At 37.0% G+C, this 22165-nt stretch overlaps 2 protein-coding genes across 5 annotated transcripts in view; one reads left to right on the top strand and one right to left on the bottom strand.

Annotated features, from left to right (window-relative positions):
* FIRRM (FIGNL1 interacting regulator of recombination and mitosis) overlaps window positions 1-14742 on the bottom strand; it is an 84821-nt gene extending 70079 nt beyond the window's left edge. For 2 of the 3 annotated variants that reach the window (XR_013174068.1, XM_077156921.1), the window contains exons 1-5: window positions 14538-14742; window positions 11770-11809; window positions 10500-10588; window positions 7282-7386; window positions 6643-6783 (exon numbers count right to left, since the gene is read on the bottom strand). Coding sequence is in view for 2 of the 3 variants with exons in the window: in XM_077156921.1 (XP_077013036.1) it covers window positions 6643-6783; window positions 7282-7386; window positions 10500-10588; window positions 11770-11809; window positions 14538-14648 (486 nt within the window). In the remaining variant the exon portion in view is untranslated. Of the gene's footprint in view, window positions 1-6642; window positions 6784-7281; window positions 7387-10499; window positions 10589-11720; window positions 11745-11769; window positions 11810-14537 lie in introns of those variants that run through there. The other variant, XM_077156922.1, reaches the window with a different exon arrangement.
* METTL18 (methyltransferase 18, RPL3 N3(tau)-histidine) lies at window positions 14464-18768 on the top strand. 2 transcript variants are annotated; one of them, XM_077156934.1, is made up of 3 exons: window positions 14464-14951; window positions 15346-15520; window positions 15879-18768. In XM_077156934.1, exon 3 carries the CDS (start codon window positions 16095-16097, stop codon window positions 17211-17213), a length of 1119 nt encoding a protein of 372 aa, XP_077013049.1. In that variant the 5' UTR covers window positions 14464-14951; window positions 15346-15520; window positions 15879-16094; the 3' UTR covers window positions 17214-18768. The 2 variants fall into 2 exon arrangements, with proteins under 2 accessions (XP_077013049.1, XP_077013048.1); XM_077156933.1 differs by lacking the exon at window positions 15346-15520.
* Window positions 18769-22165: the final 3397 nt, after the last annotated feature.

The following is a 22165-nucleotide window of genomic DNA, read 5'->3' as shown; positions in this document are numbered from 1 at the left end:
TCCAGAAAAATTGTCTTTCAAAAATGAGGGGGAGATTAAAATATTTTCAGATTAATAATCACTGAGAGAATTTGTGACCAAGAGTCCAGCTCTTCAAGAAATACTAAAGGGAACACCATAGGCAAATAGGAAAAGGCAGGAAAGGTCTAGAGAAGAGTATAGAAATGAAGACAATCAGTACAGGTAAAAAGAGAAAAAATTAGATAGTACATATAAAATCCAAAAGACAAAATGATAGACGAAATTACTGCCTTTACAGTAATAACATTAAATGTTAATGGATTAGACTCCCCAGTCAAAAGACATAGACTGGCAGAATGGATTAAAAAACAGGACCCATCTATATGCTGCCTACAGGAGACTGATTTTAGACCCAAGGACAAAAACAAGGTGAAAATGAAAGGTTGGGAAAAGATATTTTATGCAAACAACAATCAGAAAAGGGCAGCAGTAGTTATATTAATATCCAACAAATTAGACTTCAAATGTAAAACAATTAAAAGAGACAAGAGGGACACTATGTAACAATAAAAGGAACAATTCAACAAAAGGAATTAACAATCATAAATATTTATGCACTGAGTCAGAGTGCTCTAAAGTACATGAGGCAAATACAACATTCAAGGGAGACTTCTATTCTCCACTCTCATCAATGGATAGAACATCTACACAGAGGATCAATAAAGAAACAGAGAATCTAAATAATATGATAAATTAACCATACTTAACAGACATTTACAGAACATTACACCCCACAACAGCAGAATACACATTTTTCTCAAATGCTCATGGATCATTCTCAAGGATAGATCATATGCTGGGTCACAAAGCAAGTATCAGTACATTTAAAAAGACTGAAATCATACAAAACATGTTCTCTTATCATAAGGCAATGAAGTTGGAAATCAATAACAGGTGGAGGGCCAGAAAATTCACAAATATATGCAGACTAAACAACACACTCTTAAAACCAGAAAGCAAAGGAAAAAATTACAAGAGAAATCAGTAAATATCCCAAGGCAAATGAAAATGAACATACATGTCAAAATTTATGAGATGCAGCAAAGGCAGTGTTGAGGGAAATTTATTGCCTTAAATGCCTATATTAAAAAAGAAGAAAGAGCAAAAAATCAAGGAACTAACTCTTCACTTCAAAGAACTAGAGAAAGAACAGCAAACTAACCCCAAAACAAACTAAAGGAAAGAAATGAAGATCAGAGTAGAAATAAATGAAACTGAGAACGTGGAAACTGATAAAACCTCAAAGAACCAACCAGAAGTTGGTTCTTTGAGGAAATTAATAAAATTGATGGACTCTGATGGTGGCTCAGTGGCAGAATTCTTGCCTGCCACGCCAGAGACCCAGATTCGATTCCTGGTACCTGCCTGTGCAAAAAAAACTGATAAACCCTTAGCTAGGTTGACCCTCCCCCCCCAAAAAAAGGCAAGAAAATGCAAACAAATAAAATCAGAAATAGAAGAGGAGAAATACCACTGACCCTGCAGAAATAAAGAAGGTAATAAGAGAGGATAACAACAGCAACTACATGCTAACTAGACAACAGAGATGAAATGGACAACTTCCTAGAAAGGCATGAGCAACCACTACAGACTCAAGAAGAAATAGATGACCTTCGCAAACCAATTACAAGTAAAGAGATTGAATTAGTCATCAAGAAGCTCCCAAAGAAGAAAAGTCCAGGACTAAATGGTTTCACATGTGAAATCTACCAAGCATTCAAGGAAGAACTAGTACCAATTCTGCTCAAGCTCTTCAAAAAAAATTGAAGAGGGGTGGGCCACGGTGGCTCAGCAGGCAGAGTTCTTGCCCTCCATGCCGGAGATCTGGGTTCAATTCCTGGTGCCAGTCCACGCAATTAAAATTTTAAAAAATTGAAGAGGAAGGCAAGCAACCTAACTCATTCTATGAAGCCAACATCATTCTAATACCAAAGTCAGACAAAGATACTATAAGAAAAGAAAATTATAGACCAATTCCTCTAATGAATATAAATGCAAAAATCCTCAACAAAATACTTGCAAATCAAATCCACCAACACATTAAAAGAATTATACACCATGACCAAGTGGGATTAATTCCAGGTATGCATGGATGGTCCAACATAACAAAATCAATCAACTTAATACACTATATCAACAAATCAAAGCAAAAAAAAAAAAACAAACACACACATGATCATCTTGATTGATGCAGAAAAGGTATTTGACAAACTTCAACATCCTTTCTTGATGAAAACACTTCAAAGGATAGCAATAGAAGAGAACCTCCTGAACATGATAAATGGAATATATGAAAAACCCACAGCTAACATCTTCCTCAATGGAGAAAGACTGAAAGCTTTCCCTTTAAGATCAGGAACAAGAACAAAACAAGGATGCCCACTGTCACCACTATTATTCATCATTGTGCTGGAAGTTCTAGCCAGAGCAATTAAACAAGAAAAGGAAATAAAAGGCATCCAAATTGGAAAGGAAGAAAACTCTCACTGTTTCCATACTGTATGTTGAAAATCATGAAAAATCTAGACAGCAAAGCTAGTACAGCTAATAAATGAATACAGCAAAGTGGCAGGGCACAAGGTCGGTACCCAAAATTCAGTAGTGTTTCTACACACTAGTAATTTGAGGATGAAATTAAGAAAAAAAATTCCATTTACAATAGCAACCAAAAGAATCAAATATTTAGGAATAAATTTAACTTAAGATACAATGAATGAATGAATGAAGAGATAATGTGGAGTAACAGGTACACTTATCCACTATTGGTGGGAATGCAAAATGGTACAACCGCTCTAGAAGGTAGTTTGGCATTCCCTCTGGAAGCTAAGTATAGAACTCATATGATCTAGCAATGCTACTACTAGGTATATATTCAGAGGACTTGAGGGCAATGACACAAACGGACTTTTGCACACCAACGTTTACAGCAGTATTGTTTACCATTGCCAACAGATGGAAACAGCCCAAATGTCCATCAACCAATGAGTGGCTAAACAAGCTGTGGTATATACAAGGAAATACTATGCAGCTGTAAGACAGAATAAAGTCATGAAGCATGTACTGACGTGGATGAACCTTGAGGACAATATACTGAGTGAAATTAGCCAGAAACAAAAGGACAAATACTGTGTGGTCTCACCAATGTGAACTACTATTAATGAGTGAACTTTGAGACATGAAGTTAAGAACACAGGTTATCAGGAGATAGAAATAGAATAGAGATTGGCCAATTGGTGCTGAAAAATAGACTGTACAACAAGACTGACTGTAAAAATTTAGAAATGGATAGCACAATACCACCTGATCGTAGCACAATAAATAATAAGGATCCATATCCCACACACTACACAAAAATTAACTCAAAATGGATCAAAGGCCTAAATACTAGAGCTAAGACCATGAAACTTTTAGAAGAAAATATAGGGAAACAGCTTATAATCTAGTGATAAGAGGTGATTTCCTAGACCTTACACCCAAACATGAGCACTGGAAAAAGAAATAGATAAATGGGATCTCCTCAAAATGAAACACTTTTGTGCATCAAAAAACTTTGCCAGAAAGGTAAAAGAGGCAGTCTACACAATGGGAGATGATATTTAGAAATCATATATAGATAAGAGTTTAACATCTAGAACATACATTCTACAACTCAACAACAAAAAGGCAAACAACCCAATTAAAAAATGGGCAAAAGGGGGTGTGAGGGTAGTTCAGTGGTAGAATTCTCACCTGCCATGCGGGAGACATGGGTTCGATTCTGAGCTCATGCACTTCCCAAACAAACAAAGAAGACAACAAAACCAAACAAACAAAAAAAGATTCAACAAATGATGCTGCAATGAAGGATATTCACATGGAAAAAAGAATGGAATGTGACCCTGTCATACAGCAAAAGACATGAACAGACATTTCTCAGAAGAGGAAATAGAAATGGCTAAAAGATACATGAAAAGATACTCACCTTCAATGGCTATTAGGAAATGCAAATCAAAACCACAATGAAATATCATCCAACACCCACTAGAATGGCCATTTATCAAAAAAAAAATAGAAAATGACAATGCTCAAGAGGTCATGGGGAAAAAGGCACATTTATCCACAGTTGGTGGGAATGTAAAGTAGTACAACCACTCTGGAAGGCAGTCTTGTGGCTCCTCAGGAAGGTAAGTATAGAACTGCCATACGATCTAGCAATCCCATTATTAGGTATATATTCAAAGGAACTGAGGGCAACAACACAAACGGACATTTGATGTTTATAGCAGCATTATTTACAAATGCCAAGAGATGGAAACAGCACATATATTCATCAACAGATGAGTGTCTAAATAAGCTGTGGTATATACATAGGATGGAATACTACGCAGCTGTAAGGAAGCATGTAACAATATGGATGAACTTTGAAGATATTATGCTGAGTGGAATTAGTCAGAAACAAAAGGACAAATACTGCATGGTCTCACAAATATATATATATATAAAATATATATATTTTAATATATTTATTGGCAAATCTTCACACACATACAGTCCCTACATGGTATACAATCAATGGCTTACAATATCATTACCTAGCTGTGTATTCATCACTATGATCATTTTTAGAATGTCTGCATCACTCCAGAAAAAGAAACAAAAAGAAAAAAACCCCTACATCCCTCCTTCCCATCAACCACCACCATTTCAATTTATCCAACTTATTTTTACCCCTTACCCCCTATTATCTATTCACTTCTGTGCTGGTTTGAAATGATGAATGTACCCTAGAAAAGCCATGTTTTAATCCTAATCCCATTTTGTAAAGGTAGCTATTTCTTCTAACCCCAATACAGTATGTTTGAAACTGTAATTAGATCATCTCCCTGGAGATGTGATTTGATCAAGAGTGGTTGTGAAACTGGATTAGGTGGAGGCATGTCTCCACCCATTTGGGTGGGTCTTGATTAGTTTCTGAAGTCCTATAAAAGAGCAAACATTCTGGAGAATGAGAGATTCAGAGAGAGCAGAGCAGGACGACATAGCCACGAGAAGCAGAGTCCACCAGCCAGTGACTTTTGGGGATGAAGAAGGAAAATGCCTCCCGGGGAGCTTCATGAAACAGAAGCCAGGAGAGGAAGCTAGCAGATGATGCCCTGTTCACCATGTGCCCTTCCAGACAAGAGAGAAACCCTGACCGTATTCACCATGGCCTTTCCAGATAAGAGAGAAACTCTGTGTTCGCCATGTGCCCTTCTAGATGAGAGAGAAACCCTGAACTTCACTGGCCTTCTTGAACCAAGGTATCCTTCCTTGGATGCCTTAATCTGGACATTTCTATAGACTTGCTTTAATTGGGACATCTTCTTGGCCTTAGAACTTTAAACTAACAACTTATTATATTCCCCCTTTTAAAAGCCATTTCATTTCCGGTATATTGCATTCCAGCAGCTAGCAAACTAGAACAACTTCCCATCCATGTTTTGTTTTTGTTTTTTTATATACACACACATATATATATATATATATATATATATATATATATATATATATATATGCTGCATGGTAGGGTCACATTTCATTCTTTTTCCATGTGAGTATCCCATTATTGCAGCACCATTTGTTGAATTTTTGTGCTTACTTGGTTTTTTGTTTGTTTGCATGTTTGTTTTTTGGGTAAGTGCATGGGCTGGGACTCAAACCCAGGTCTCCCACATGGCAGGCAAGAATTATACCACTGAACTACCTTGCACCACCCCCATCCATGTTTTTTTTTTACTCTTCAGTCCATATCCTGGACAAAAGGAGCATCAGACACAAGGTTTTCACAATCACACAGTTACACTGTAAAAGTTGTATCATTATACAATTGTCTTCAATAATCAAGACTGCTGGAACACAGCTCAATAGTTTCAAGCACTTTCCTCCAACCACTTCAATACACTATAAACTAAAAAGGGAAATCTATATTTTGTATAAGAATAAACTCCAGGATAACCTCTCAACTCTATTTGAAATCTCTCAGCCACTGAAACGACTTTGTTTCATTTCTCCCTTCCTCCTTTTGGTCAAGAAGGCTTTCTCAATCCCTGGATGCTGGGTCCTGGCTCATCTCAGGATTTCTGTCCCACGTTGCCAAGGAGATTTATATCCCTGGAATTTATGTCCCATGGAGTGGGGAAGGCAGTGAGTTTACCTGCTCAGTTGGCTTAGAGAAAGAGAGGCCACATTTGAGCAACAAAAGAGGTTTGCTTAGGCCTAATTTTAAGTAGGCTTAGCCTATCCTTTGCAGGACTAAGTCTCATAAGGGCAAACCCTCAAATCGAGGGCTCAACCTATTGATTTGGTTGTTCCCACTGGTTGTGAGAATGGGAAAGCTGAATATTTCCTCCTTGCTCTCCAGCTTCAAAGCCAACAAGCTCTCGCACCCTAGTCAAGATACCATGTACTTACATTAAACTAAACTGACCATACAGGTTAAATTAGGAAAAGCACTACCCAAAATATAAATTTTGTAACTGCAATATCTTTAACTGTAATGGTCGTATTTTTCATTTTAAATCATATTGAGGCCAGATTATGTTCCATAAGTAAACCTTTTTCTCATAGACAAAAAAAAAAAATGTACTTAGACCCATTACTCACCTTACAATGTACAAATGTACTTTTAATTACATGAAGGACTGAGGAGGGGAGACTATGAATATTTTCTAGAATGACAGATTCCTGTGTGGTACAGACATGCTGAACACATCCTGTAAGAGCTCCTAAGACTTGCACCATTGTCTGAAAATAAGGAAAGAAGTTTCAAACAAGAATATATTTTCTGTGCCCCCGAGAAGGTACCATATTGCACAGGGTGCTAGAGATACAGCAATAAACAAATTACACTCTACTTCTCCTTTTACAGTTTCAGTCTATCAGAACTGTAAATATTGGGACAACTGGCTAGCCATTTAATAAAATAAGGAAAAAAAAAGTTGGAATCCCAACTCATACACCAAAGCACACAGTGGGTGTTCTGCACATATGCTTTGAAATGACATATAGGACGTCCCACCTTGATTACCTGGTCTTCTTTTAAGAGTACAAAATTGTACAAAAAAATCCAAAATTCTGTTTCTATATTCACATCTTTAATTTTACCAATATAATTTCAGCATTAGACTATTTACATAAAGAAAACATGGCTAATTAACATCAGCATAAAATTTCTTACATTCTTTTAAGCTCCTGCCCCACCTGCTCCCACCCCCAACTCTCTCTCCAGTACATTTAACTTACTTTTAAAATATTCCTTAGCGTGCTCTGGATTTCTGAATTTTGGCTGGATAGTTCTCTTGCTTGACTGGTTAATTCATACATCATGTCATCAAATAATTTCACAGTCTGTGAGAAGAAAGCAAATTATAACAGGAAGAACAGAAAAGATATATCTTTAAAAAGTAGGATGACTTCATTTTTTTAACGTAAAAGGATGTTTAATGTTTATATATAATAATAATGAGTTGATTAGAATGGTAAAATTTGGAAAGTCCTCAACCATATGGCATTTGTTAAATGACTTATGGTATGACCACATTACACCATGGTATACACCCATTAGCAATCATGTAGGAGATATTTATTTACTCACATGGAGAGGTTTTCATGCTCTACTACTGTTAAGCAAGAAAGGCAATTAATACAACAAGATGTAATTTATGGTCTCATTTTGGTAAGATTTCTCTGTATGTAGGATGACTTCATTTTGCACTGGTAACACCCATGAGATACTGTCTAGCTTAACAATTGTACCTAAAAATGTAAATATAAATATAAGTATTCCCACAATATAATCTCTTAAAAATGTAAAACCACAGTCAGTAATTGATTTATTTTTCCATTTCTATCTGTGGTTTGAATGTCTTTAATAATATCAATAAAAAATCAATCAAAGTTCATTTTGGGGAATACAACAAACATAAGTATAGCTCTCTGCACAATAACTGACAATTATCTTGACCAATCAACTTTCATTTGGAGATATATATGGCTATTTTCTGGTAGTGATAATGAGTTTATGCTGAATCACCTATTCATTTATATTCTAACCAATTTTCCTTTTTAACCAAGATAAAAATTAGGGTTAGAATATCTCATGTAGCTTCAAAACTACATTTTTACAACTTGAAAAGTTAGCCACTGTGCTGGTTTGAAACTGTTGTGTACCACAGAAAAGCCATGTTCTTTAATCCTCATTCAATATTATTGGATGGGAACTTTCTGATTACGTTGTTTCCATGGCGATGTGCCTCTACTCATTCAAGGCAGGTGATTCCTGGAAGTCTTTAAGAGGGAGCCATTTTGGAAAAAGTTTCAGAGCAGACAGAGCCCACAAAACCAGAGACCTTTGGAAATCTAGAAGGAAAATGTCTCTGGGGAAGCCTTATGAAATGAGAAGCCAGGAGCGAAAGCTAGTACATCACCATGTATCTTCCCAGCTGACAGAAGTATCCAGAAGCCAAAGACCCCACCAGAGGCCAGCCATATGCCTTCTCATCTGGTAGCATCAACCTTTCTTGAGTGAAGGTAACCTCTTGTTAATTTGGACATTTTCATTGCCTCAGAACTCAAAACTTGCAACTTAATAAATTCCCTTTTTAAAAATTCTTCTATTTCTGGTATATTACATTCTGGCAGCTTTAGCAAACCAATACAGCCACCCTAAGACCTTAATACTCAGATCTTTCTAAACAAATTAAATGCTTAAACATTACAAGAATAACAACAGTCAATAATACAATGTAATTAAAGAGGATGCTGTTTCCCTTTTTTCATCTATACAATATCTGGACCTTTTTCTGATGGTCAAGAACATATTCTAAGAAACGCTTTAGACAGAGTATAATCAAGAGGATATAAGTAAAAGGAATTCAAATGATTATTTGTTTAAAAGCTAAACTTGGAAATCTATTTCAAGAAGAGACAAGTTATTGCAAATAAATCTCCTTCATTCCAGCACCAAAGCACCTTTAGTTCAATCAGTTAAAAAATATATATATGACTGCATTTTTCAGAGAAAAAGTAAACTACATATCTAAAAAGTAGGAAGATAGTTTGTAAATTGAATGTTTTTTCTTGGTTACTTGATTTTACCAATATGCAGTCTTTTTTTTTAATGCAATTTAAGTGAGATATATCCACACACCATACAATCCATCCAAAGTATACAAACTATGGTTCATAGTATAATCACATAGTTGAGCATTCATCACTACAATTTTAAACATTTTCATTACTCCAAAAATAAAAACAAAACATATCCCTTATCGCCCCTTATTATTGGTGTAGTACAATTGTTAATGTTAATGAAAGATATTAAGATATTACTGTTAATTATAGTTCATAGTTTACAATAGGTACATCTTTTCCATACACCATTCTATTACTAACTCATTCTAATAGTGTCATACATTTGTTCTAGATCATGAACCTTTTTGTACTATTGGTGACAGTCATCATCCACAAGAGTCACTGTGTCATACAGTGCCATGTTTTAACCTCTAGCTTTCCTTCTGGTGACATACATGACTCTGAACTTCCCCTTTCAATCACATTCACACACAATTCAGCACTGTTAATTATATTCATAGTAACATATGCAGCCTTTTTTATTCTAAAATTTCTCTAAAAAAATTTGGCTGTTTTTCAAAAAAATGAAATTTAGCAATTATTAATAATATACTAAGATAAAATGAACTTACTACCTGTTCTAGTTTGCTAGCTGCTGGAATGCAACACACCAGAGACAGATTGGCTTTAATAAAGGGGATTTATTTCATTAATTCTTCAGAGGAAAGGCAAGCTAACTTTCATCTGAGGTTCTTTCTTACATGGGAAGACTCAGGGTAATCTCTGCTGGCCTTCTCTCCAGGTCTCTGGGTTCCAACAACTTTCCCTGGGGGTGATTCCTTTCTGCATCTCCAAAGACCTGGGCTGAGCTGCAAGTGTTGAGATAAGGTATGCCGAGATGCTTGGGCTGTGTTATGTTGTGCTCTCTCATTTAAGCACCACCCAATTATGTCAAACGTCATTCACTTCAGCAGGCACGCCTTCTAGCCGACTGCAGATGTAATCAGCAACAGAGGAGGTTCACACACCACTGGCTCATGTCCACAGCAACAGAACTAGGTGCCTTCACCTGGCCAAGTTGACAACTGAATTTAACTACCACCCTACCCATTCCAAATTTTCATGTAATAGCTTTAAAATACAAGACTATTTAAAATTAGCTACAATTTAAATTCAATTATTAAGGTTCCACACAATCTGAAAATATAATTTTTAATCACCTAATGATTATCCTAACACCATCAAATTCTCAGATCTATTTTTTCCAACTTTATTTGTAGTTAACAATGTTCGCTATATTAGAAAAAGTCACATTTAAGAAAAAATCATCTAAAACTGAGACTAATTTTAACAAACTTTACAACATGCGGCTTAACACAATAATATACCTTTGGTAGTACTTTAGAAAAGAAAGTCTGTTCCAGTGTCAGGTGGTTCATATGCGGTAGAAACATTTCTATGATAATTTTCAGAATTCCTATAAAGCAAAAATATTAAGTCATGTCAGCCAACAAAGGTCATTCCTCTTTACCAAATGCAAGAATATGTACATACTATTGATATAAAGCTTTGCACAGTCTCAAAATGTTATAATCTATAAACAGATATTATTTAGAATCTGAAATAGCCAAAAAGAAAAAAGAAACTATATGTATATGTTTATTAACTGGGGAATCAGTTAAACAGATGTTCATACATCTATTTAACAGGATATTCTGCTGTCGTTAAAATATTAGGTAATTTTAAAAGACAAGATAAATGTTAACACTTAAAGATTAAACAAAAACTTCACAAAGTAGTATGATCCTAATTTTAAAATATATAGACATGAGCATATTAAGGTAAATAGATAGGATGGCATAAATGCATAAAAATGAGATGACAAGGATCTATATCAAAATGTTAACAACCATTTCTGATTAGTGGATTTTTTAAATCTTTTATGCATGTTTCAAATTTTCTGCAAAGATGCATAATTCCTATACTCATAAATTGATTCAAATCGATAAAAAACAATTTTGTAACTTACAAAATATATATACACCAACTGGCAACATAAGTTGAAAATTATAAACAAATATTCCACAACCAAGTGAAATGTAAACTGAATAAATTAACTCAAAATATGAGTAAACTGAGCAGTTACAGTCTTTATTCTCTACTTCTACACCTGCATAAATGAGTAAGTCATGTTAACTAATAGTAAGGAAAGCAGGTAAAGATGAGAAAGTCAACTTTTTCCGACTGACAAATTTGTCATCACTTGGACAATCAGCTTTTTTAACTTAGAAATTATTTTCATTTTAAACAACACTAAACAAGCAAAAAGCTGTTCAATAATAAGTTACAAATTATGTTTTATATAGGTTTAATCATATTTTAATAATATTTAAAATATGTAATGTGCTTTTATACACATCATTAAACAGAATACTTTTGCTGTCTCTCCAAAATGAAATTAAAGCTTTTTTTAAGTTGTGTAATTTGAAGGCATTTGGTCATCCTAAGTTCAATGAAAGCTACAGAGGCTGTACCACAATGAGAAATGATTATATCTGAAGGGAATACAAAAATTTAAAGTCATATCCATTGAGATCTGTGGGACTCACACCTAAATGACATCAAAGTAAATTACACCATGAAGATAATTCTACTCACGAATATGCTCAATCCAACTGTCAGAATGTTGATACATAGAGTAAAATAATTAAGGAAGATACTGGTATTATAATAATAAAATATCCACCAATGAGAAATAAATTCACAGAAGTACCCTTCTTTGGAATCATCTGTAAGCAACTGAAATTAGACTTAAATTATTGATTTAATTCCGTTTTTATAAACTTAATGTTTATTAGGTAAACAAACAATATTATGAAAACACTAAAGAAAACATTTTCAAAATTTGTTCTGAGATAAATGTGCCTTTCCAAACCATGGCTAATGAGGACATATTTCTGACAGAAGAGAAACTGTACTATAATAATATAGAAAAGAAATTTTCCCTCCTCAGATTTCTATAGTACTTTTCTGTACCTGTCTTGCTATATTCTTTTCATGTTACTTGTAGACATATCTCACCAATTTTATCAGACTGAAATGCTTCTGTATGTAGCAGGGGCTGATAAATATGAGGGAATAAATTTTTATTTTCAATACAAGTTAACAGTAATCATCTTATAAACTATCACTAGTATATCAAGAATAATTGTTAGAAATATTTTACTATAAAAAACAATACAACAATCTTTAAAGAATATATCAACAAATAACCCATTGCACTAATATAAGAATTGATTCCTCTTCTGATATCTTAATTTGTGTAAACATTTTTACAGCAGCAACCAAAATGAGATATAGTCATTAATGAACTCATCTGAGTTAGGTAGGGTAGAATTTACCTCATGGAAAAGCTAAAAAAAAAACCTTCTAGCTACCTCTAAAATTAAACGTAAATTACAATTATGTAGACATGTGGGTAAGGACCAGAAAATAACATGCAGACTACAAACATGAAAAATTATAGGAATCATGGATTTATTGCAAACTTTTCTCTCATTTGTTGAAAATAAAATGTTACCATAAATTGGAAAAAAATTGTCTATGAGACTTTCAAACATTTTAAAAATATGAAACATTTTAGCCCTTTATTAAGTAGGCATTATGTGCTAGGCACAGTTCTTGTTGCTGGGATAATGCAGTGACCAAAACAAAGTTCTTGGCTTTATGGACTTTTCAGTCAAAATGGAAAACAAACAACAGAGCAATCAAGATTACTGCAGTTAGTGATAAAGTGCTATTTAGAAAAATGAACAGGACTATGTGATAAACGTTAGTGACAGACGGCATCTGGGAAAACTACCTGATTCAGGCCTCTGAAAAGGTCCCTCTGAGGTGACATATGAGATGAAACCCAAATAATGAGATGTACAAAAGGATGGAAGAAGAGCAAACCAGGATACGGGATCAGCAAACGCAAAGATCCTGATTGTTACTAGCATAGTGCACTAGATCAGTGGTAGCCTTGAAGGTAAATTTAAATTTTATTCAAAGTTTGATAAACCGTTGCAGGGCAAGTAGACTATTAACAATAGTCCAGGTGAACAGTGCTGAGGGTTTGGAATAGGGTGGTAGCTAAGAAGATGGACAGAAGTGGACGGATTCAAGGTAAGTTTGGAGTCAGACAACATAGAATTGGCTGACCAGGGGTGAAATATAGAGGATTGTGAAATTGTTCCTAAGACGGAGAAAAATGGGGAAGAACAGGTTTGGATTATTTTGAATATGCTAAGTTTGAGATGCACAACCAATCAAGAATGTTGTATTTCAATTTAGTAAAGTCCCCTACAAGCTTCAGGGGAGGAACCATGTTCCTTATCTTTGTTCCCCCAAAGCCTACACAGTCCTTGCACATATCACGCACCCAGTAAATGCTTTTTAGTAGAACTATGCTAGGCGTAGAAACAAGGAATCAAAACTCCTTGAGGAAAACAATAACATCCTACTTAATGACATACGACTGAAAAAGGGCTCTGGTACCTAGTGAGATTTTGCTAATGATCAGATGAATGATTTCTACATGACAATAATATTCAGTAACATTTGGTTGTAGTTGTAAAAAAATTATTTGTGCAGTGTTGAGACGCACACAAATGAAGGGCTTTCTTTTCTTTTTACAAATGAAGGTCTTTTGAGTACAGTTGTAGGTTGAATGTGAAATCAAAAATGTTTTTAAAAATTACCTTTTAATATGAAAGAGAGCTAAGATTTCAGGCACACTGATGACCACAAAGGCATGAGACTACTAAAGAATGGTCTGCACCTGAACAACAGATGCAGGTTGTTAAGCAACTTAAACCCAGCAGTAAATGAAAGTCAACAGAAAGAACGCCTTCTAATCCGCAGAAAGGGAAAATTACAGGTCGCAAAGAGAGAAAACGAACATATTCTGCTTTTTGAACATCTTTTACAGATTTGGTAACATGCTAAAACTCCATCCTTAAATTCTCAAAACACTAAGGAAGAAAGATATCATTCGTATTCACCACCCATTTTAGAGATGATAAAAGCCTGCCTTTCTCTCGGCTCTATTTCCTCCGGCTATTAATAGGCAGAACTGACCTTAGAGCTCTGGTGTTAAGTCCTTGTCTTCTCCGCTTCCCCCCACGCAAAAAATATTTACACTTCATTGCACATTGTGTACAGAACTCAAAGACACAGAAGAATGGAAGAAAGCATTCATCCACTGCAGAAATCTTAGCCCAGAACACCTCAGCGAGCCTCCCCCTCCCCCTCACTTGTTCATCCCACTTATCAACAAGGAGAGGGGAGGGCTCAGGCCGCAGGAACACCTCACAGCCTAGCCAAGGACGTGAGGGAACTTCGTTCCCAAACCTTCTCTAGATGAAAGTGGCAACCAAGGATATAAGGAGCCGGGGCAGGACGGACGGCAGTTCCTGGCGGCATAGCTCCTCCGGCCAGCTACTTAATTCTTCAAGGGAAACCTCGTTCGCCGGAGCCGCACGACCCTGAGACATGTTTTCGCTGAAGAACGAGGCTTCAAATCCGTCCCGCCACAGCTGAGGCCGGAAACTCCCACCGTCCCGGCAGGCCTTGCGAACTCTCTCGGCCAGGACCCAAACCATAGAGAAGCAGCGGGCAGAGTTCCTTGGTGGAGCCCGCGCCCTCCCGGTTGGGACGGAGTCCGGGCATGTCTGGCCCGCGGAAGACTCAGCTCACTGGTGGGCGCGTTCAGATGGCGGGGTTCACGCGTGGTGCGGGATTTTTCAGTGCTGTGACACGTGGACCTGCGGGTCAGCGGGAAGCTCGCCGTGACTCAGGTTTGGATTGTTGTACTATACTTTGTAGATGAGTGCCGGAAGTTACCGCAATTTGTTGCTCTCAGTCCCATAGGGTTTTGAAATTCCACATCTGGAGTCAGGTTTGACCTGGGACCTGCAGTAGGAAATGACTCCCAGTGCCGCTGGGTGGTGGGGTAGAAACAAGGCTTGTACGTACCCACTTAATCGTGTGACCCTACTTTCTGCAGCTTGTGTAAGGAAAATAAAGATACCATCTTTATTGTGAAGTTTGAAACAGATGGTATAAAGTCTCTTGCACAGTTCAGATACGGAGAAGATTATCAAGAAAGTTGCTTCCACTTTCCACAGGCCTCTCCCACCAAACTAATTTTGAGTAATTACTTCAAAATTTCCCCCATTCCCATCCTCCTAGAGCCGCTTGTCTCGACTAAATGTTTGGAGTTAAGTCATCTGGATGAATTTACACTCACCAGAGAATACCTGTGTACACCCCACTTTTTAAAGGATGCCCATCAAAATAAAACTTTGAATTCCTGTCATTTGAGACAGTAACAGACTGAAGTGAAGAAATTTTGGCAGTTTAGAGAGTGAGTATGTTTGGACACTTGGGCATCGTTAATACAGGAGAAGGATACCAAGTAGCTAGGCTTGTCATTTCCTGTCTGAAAATCTTGAACTTGATCTTTTTGTTGCTGCTGCTGTTGTATCCTTTGCTTTTACAGTTTATTCTTTTCTTCAACTTCTGAACCCTTGAAGTTTTGTGTGTGTGATGTTGTTTCCCCAAAATCACATCTCTCTCTCTCCCTCCTTTTTTTAGAAAAAGCAGCTATTTTGGGTATTGTGGAAGGCGGGTTGGAAGGGGTGGGAGGAGAGATTTGCTGTTACATTTTAGTGAAATGTGTCATTTTGCTTGAATAATAATTTTATTTCTTTTATTTTCTCCAGAGCTAAATTGAAAACAAAGCAAAGTCTTCTAAAAGGTCATTTGGAAACACCTCTTAATATTTGGAACTAAGCCTAAACTGCCAAAGAGAAATTGATCCTAACAAAACTAACTGAATAATTGAAGCAGGATTGCCTATAAGTGTGTCATCAAATTCCATCCAGAAATCAAATGATCTGCCTTTGAAGATTTGAGGATTGTATGCATTTAATGAAAGGATGACCTTTCAATTTAATTTCACTGTAGACCATCTGGAAAATGAATTAAAACCCCTTGGAGATGAAGCTTCGACCTTGGATTCCTCAAAAGAGTCATCAATCTTAGAAAGTCAAAAAGAAAAACAGAAGGAGAGAAAATGTTCTACAGACCAATTTGATTTGTCTCAGGATCACCAGTGGGAAAATAAGTCACTGGGAAATACAGCTCCCTCTCAAGACAGAGACTATCCACACAATGAAACTAACAGTTCAAGTAAGTTAGAACCTGATGAAAATCAGCCCTGCTTGAGAGCTGCCAAACAGCATGCTATACCTAAAGATTTAAAGAAAGTATTAGAAGATAAAATCATAGAAACTTTACCAGGTCTCCAGCATGTTAACATACCTGTAGTGAAAACTATCTTGTTGAAAAATAATTTCCCTGGAGAGAACATAGTTTCAAAGAGCTTTTCTTCTCATTCTGATCTTATTACAGGTGTTTATGAGGGAGGGTTAAAAATCTGGGAATGTACCTTTGACCTACTGGCTTATTTCACAAAGACCAAAGTGAAGTTTGCTGGGAAAAAAGTATTGGATCTTGGCTGTGGTTCAGGGTTGCTGGGTATAACTGCATTCAAGGGAGGAGCCAAAGAAATTCATTTTCAAGATTATAACAGTGTGGTGATTGATGAAGTCACCATTCCTAACTTAGTGGCTAACTCCACTTTGGAAGCTGAAGACGATGATGTATGTGGACCAGATGTAAAAAGGTGCAGGAAAGCGAAACTAGCAGAAGAGCTGTGCAAATGTCAGTTCTTTTCAGGGGAGTGGTCTGAGTTTTGTAAGCTTGTACTAAGCGATGAAAAATTCTTTGTAAAATATGACCTCATTCTCACCTCAGAAACCATTTACAATCCAGATTATTATAGTACTTTGCATCAGACATTCCTTAGCTTGTTAGATAAAAATGGACGAGTGCTTTTGGCCAGTAAAGCTCATTATTTTGGTGTAGGTGGAGGTGTTCATCTCTTTCAAAAGTTTGTAGAAGAAAGGAATATATTTGAGACTAGAACACTTGAAATAATTGATGAAGGACTAAAGAGGTTCCTAATTGAAATGACTTTTAAGCATCCCAGTTAATGTCCACTGAGTGTCCTAAGTGAAATAAACAGAATGACCAAAACTTTGTTTTGAATGTTCAGTTTCTGCTTTGCTATTATTTTTGTCTGAAATTCTGACATTATTTATTTAGTTTTATTTATCCAAATAATAGACTGGCTATATTAGCAAGTTTGTACCTGCTAGTGAAACTGAGAAAATCATGTCCCTGATCATTTTTTTAAGTTATTTTTATTGTGGTATCATATATACAACATAATTTCCCATTTTAAAAATTTATATGGGTACAATTCAGGGATATCAATTATATTCACAATATTGTTCTACCATCACCAGAAAAATTTTTTCATCACCCCAAACAAGAAACTGTTTACTCTTGAAGCAGTAACTCTCCATTCTTTCCCCACCCTCTCCTACAGCCCCTGGGAAACTGCCTTCTACCTTGTCTCTATGAACTTGTTTATTCTATGTATTTCATATGAAGTACATGTCATTGCATGTGTCAAAACTTAATTCCTTTGTATGACTGACTAATAGGCCATTTATGTGTATACCACATTTTGTTTATCCGTTCATTTGTTGATCGACACTTAGTTTATTTCCACCATTTGCTGCTGTGAACACTGGCGTACATCCCTGTGCATTTTGATAAGATCTGGAAAATCATTTCGAGGCATAAATGTCTGTTCTCTACTTTCATTCTGTTTGACCTTTGTACCATCTTTGACTATATGAAACGGTTCCCAAGAGACCTGCCATTTCTTAGCGCAGGTTGGTGAATTTCTTCTCAGTCTTTTTTAATTGTATTCGGGGGAGAGAGTGCTTGGTCAGATCACCATACTATACATAATATGCATACACAATGTGCATTGCCAAATGCTACTTAGTTTAAGGTAACTAAGAAAAAGTTTCTATTTTATTTTTAACATTGTTATCTCATAGTTTATTCAATACATTATAAATTCTTCACAATTGGTGAGGTACACAAAGTAGACATGCCATTCTGGCTCTCCTGTGCTTTTGTTGCTATTACTGGCACCAGCTTTACTCCAGTTACGCAAGCATGAAAACTTGGGGACAGTACAAACTCCTTCCTTCCCCTCATTCCCCAGCTTACTGGTTACCAGATACTGCCACCTTCCTCTCTCCATCTGTCCTACTTCAAATTCAGCTGTCACCATCACCTGTGTACATCTCTCCACCTGAATGATGAAAACTCAAGCCACCATTTCTGCTCAGCTAAAGAACAGGGACAAGCTCCATGTGGAACCCAGTGGGAAACTGGAGGATTGTCTGGTACTTAACAACAGCAGAGTGACTGGAAAGACTTACACTGTCCACTGTGCTGATGTGCTGCTCCATAGCTGAGAGGAGAGCAGAGGATCGGACCCTTCCACTAAGCTGGAGTGGAGCATAGTCCAGCAGCCTTGGCCAGATACGGACAGCTACATCTGTAGGCTTTCAAGGGGAAAGCACAGCTGGGCTTGACCTGCTTGTATCCACTGTCATGGCTCACGGCTGTGACCTTACTAAGAGTTCGAAACCCTCCTTTAATAAATTATCTTTTTAAATTTCTGTCTGGCTTTGGCTTAGATTTTAATGTGTATCCAGGATGGGGCAAGAAAGGGTTCAGCTGTCTCCTGTCCTCTCTCCTTCCCTGCCCACCTTCCCTCCTCTTCTTACTTTGGCTCATGCTATAAAGAGAATAAGACTACTTTTGTTTTATTTTTAATACTAAATCACTTTGCATAAGAAGACTGAGGATTTGAGCAGTTGAATTCACAGAGCAATGAAGGAAATAAAGAGAAGTTGATGATAGAGTATAAAATGATAGAGAAAACAAATAGATCTTAAGGTTAACTGCTTGTAGTCAAATAAGTAGGAGATGCTAGTGTCTTGATAGGAGGAAAAAGACTAGGAAAGGGGAATTGCACATTCTGGAGAGGATAAAGTCCTTACCAGTTGTTAAATAGAAGAAAAGAGAAGGGAGAAAAAAATTTTGTTCGTTCTAGGGTGGAAGCGCTCACATTTTAGCATCTCTGAAATTGAGATCTGCCCTCCTATTTGGCAACATGTTTATCTTTCTTGGTGGTACCTAGAATAATCTTGGATTCAATGAAATTTGATATTTACTGGACATCTACTATAAACTAGGGGCTTTATGAATAGCTTCTTGGTGAATACTTATAACTTATGAAGTAGATATTCACATTTTAGTAATTATAAACAGCTAACAGTTTTCAGCATTTGCTGTATGCAGGGTAGAAAAACTTTAACATATGATAACACTAATATTTACAACAGCTCTGAATTAGGTTCTAATTACTGTCCTCATTTTATAAAGAAACTAAGGCTATTAGCTATTAGCCTTAGTTTCTTTTATAAAGGAAATTAATACTTTGCTCCCAGTCACATTCCTCACCGTGAACCAGAATTAGAACTGAGGTCTTCATTCTTTTCATGACATTCGTGGTCTCAACCCTAATAATCAGATGGCTGTTCACATCACAAAATTTCTTAGCACCCTTTTATTATTCTGAAAGAAAGAGTTAAACTTATACATGCACATTATTTAAAATTATATATATATATCCCTAATTATAATGTGGAGAATGTAATTTATAATCAAACCATTCAAAGTTCATTAGGTTAAAGTACACAAGAAAATACACAGTAGCCAGATGCTTGCATCTAGAGTGCCACAGCTACAATTCCAGACCTACTGGATAAAATAGAACAGGCCCTGACAGTTGAGTTGGCTAAGTAAGAAAATAAAAGCACTGGATAGAGCCCCATAGCACAAATCAGTATCTATGGCTTAGAGACAAACAGTTCTCCAAGATGAAGCAGACTGAGGAGATGTCAGGTCATCATTCAGGAGGCCTGTCCATGAGAAGCAGAGCCTGGTTCCAGTGATTTCTTCTGTGGCTCCTCTCTTACCTCCTCTGGAGCTTGTCTCTCTCTCTCTGCTCTCTCTGTGAGCTTCTTCTCTAAGCTCTCTCCAAACTTCTCTGGGTATTTCTCTGTGACTCCCTGGACTTTTCTGTTGTTTATCTGCAAAAAGGATCCCAGTAAAGGATTAAGACCCACCTTGAATGGGCCTATCGAAATTGAAAAGGCCTAACCAATAGGTCACACCTACAACAGATCCATACCCACGGGAATGCATTAAAAGAACATGGCCTTTTCTGGGGTACGTAACAGTTTTAAAATGACACATCTACACATTCTATTTTATCTATAGGAAAAGAAAAATTTCCCTTATACAAAAGACATTCATTCGATCACAATATCACAAAAGCCTTAGATCATTTCAGTAACAATATTAAGTACAAAATCAGTTACAGGCATAGTATGTCCTAAGGTAAAAGTCTCCTCTGGCTGTGAACCTGTGAAACTTAGAACAAGTTATCTACTCTCAATATATAAAGGAGGGTCTCCATAGGGAGAAAATGGGGATCTCAAACAGTCCTGCAGAACTGAAGGGTAAGCTTCATTAGATTTTAGGGTCTGATAGTCATCTATAGAATGATATTTTATCCTCAGGGTTGAAGAGAGCAGCAGTCCCACCCTTTCAAGGACTTGTGCAGCAACCCTGATTTCTCTAAACACTGGAGACTCCAACATCCCCAAACACAGGGGAGACGGCCATGTTCTTCAACCCACCCTCCTCAAGCATCTGGGTGGCAGCTGGACACCCTGCCATCTCTGGAGCAGAGGCCCCATCCCCTTAGAACAGAGGCCAGGCACTCCCCAATCCCCAGGGAATGTGCTCCACCTCTATGAAGCCTGAGGCAGCAGCACTCTTCCTGAACAATGGAGTGGCCAAGCTCCCCTCAGGAAGAGTGAGCACCCTGGGGTGACAGTACTCTTCTTGAACAAAGGGAAGAAGGCTTGCCTTCTGCAAACTCACCCTTTCCATGTGCATGGGTGGGTCCACTCTCCTGGCTTGAGGTTTCTTGGCTCCAGAACCTATTTTTCCTTCAACCTATCCCTTTTCTATCCCTTTGAGTATAGGCTGGCAGTGGTTCCATTTATTTAGTTCTTACAAAAAATTTATTGGTTTCACATGCAGTACCCAGGGGTCCCAACCATCAGACAATAGGACTTTGTACAAATCCTTTCTGGATAGCTGCATTTCTAATCCTGGCTTTTCTGAAATGGCTGACTGGTTCCAAGTTTGGTGAAATTCCTCACATGGAGCAGAAGTCTCTGGAAACTCATTTCCCAAAAGCTCGGAATTTTCCAAACTATCAATTTCTGGTTTCTTTGTACCCACTAATTCAGCTCTTAATTTATCCCTTTCCTCTCACATTTTACTATAAGCTGCAAGGAGAAGCCAGACTACATTTTCCAAATTTGGTTTGGAAATCTCATCAGCTAAATATCCAAGCTTGTCACTTTCAAATTCTGCCTTCCATCCTACCTCAGCACTCAATCTTACAAAATTCTCTGCCACTTTAAAACAAGGGTCACCTTTCTTACAGTTTGCAATGAAACACTCATCATTTCTTTCTAGAGGCTCATCAGAAGTATTTTTAGCATTTATATTTCTACCAAGAGCGTCTTCAAAGCAATCTAGGCCTTTTCTACCAAGGTCCTCACAATTCTTCCAGAATCTTCCCTTGATTCATTTATAAAACCTTTCCAGCACTTTTGGTATTTGCAAGTCATAGCACTCCACTCTTCTGATATCAAAGTCTACACTAGTTAGGGTTCTGTAGGGAAACAGAACCAACAGGAGATATCTGTAAATATGAGATTTTATAAACGTGTCTCATGCACAAGTCCAAATTTCATAGCGTAGGTGGCAAGCTGGCAACTCTGATGAAGGCCTTCAATGAATTCCCCAGGAAAAGCTGGCTGGCTGAAGTAGAGATGAAAATTCTATCTTCTGGCTGCAGAAGTAATCACTTCTCCTTTTAAAGTCTTCAGCTGTTTGGATTAAAGATCTCATTGCACAAGACACTCCC

The sequence above is a fragment of the Tamandua tetradactyla genome, chromosome 4 (genome assembly GCF_023851605.1).
Source record: "Tamandua tetradactyla isolate mTamTet1 chromosome 4, mTamTet1.pri, whole genome shotgun sequence".
Taxonomy (NCBI): domain Eukaryota; kingdom Metazoa; phylum Chordata; class Mammalia; order Pilosa; family Myrmecophagidae; genus Tamandua; species Tamandua tetradactyla.
Note: the sequence above shows the minus strand (reverse complement) of the source record. Positions and strands in the feature narration are given on the sequence as shown.

Coding starts and splice junctions, on each gene's coding strand:
- METTL18 (XM_077156933.1), top strand. CDS start 16,095: ATGACCTTTCAATTTAATTTCACTGTAGACCATCTGGAAAATGAATTA.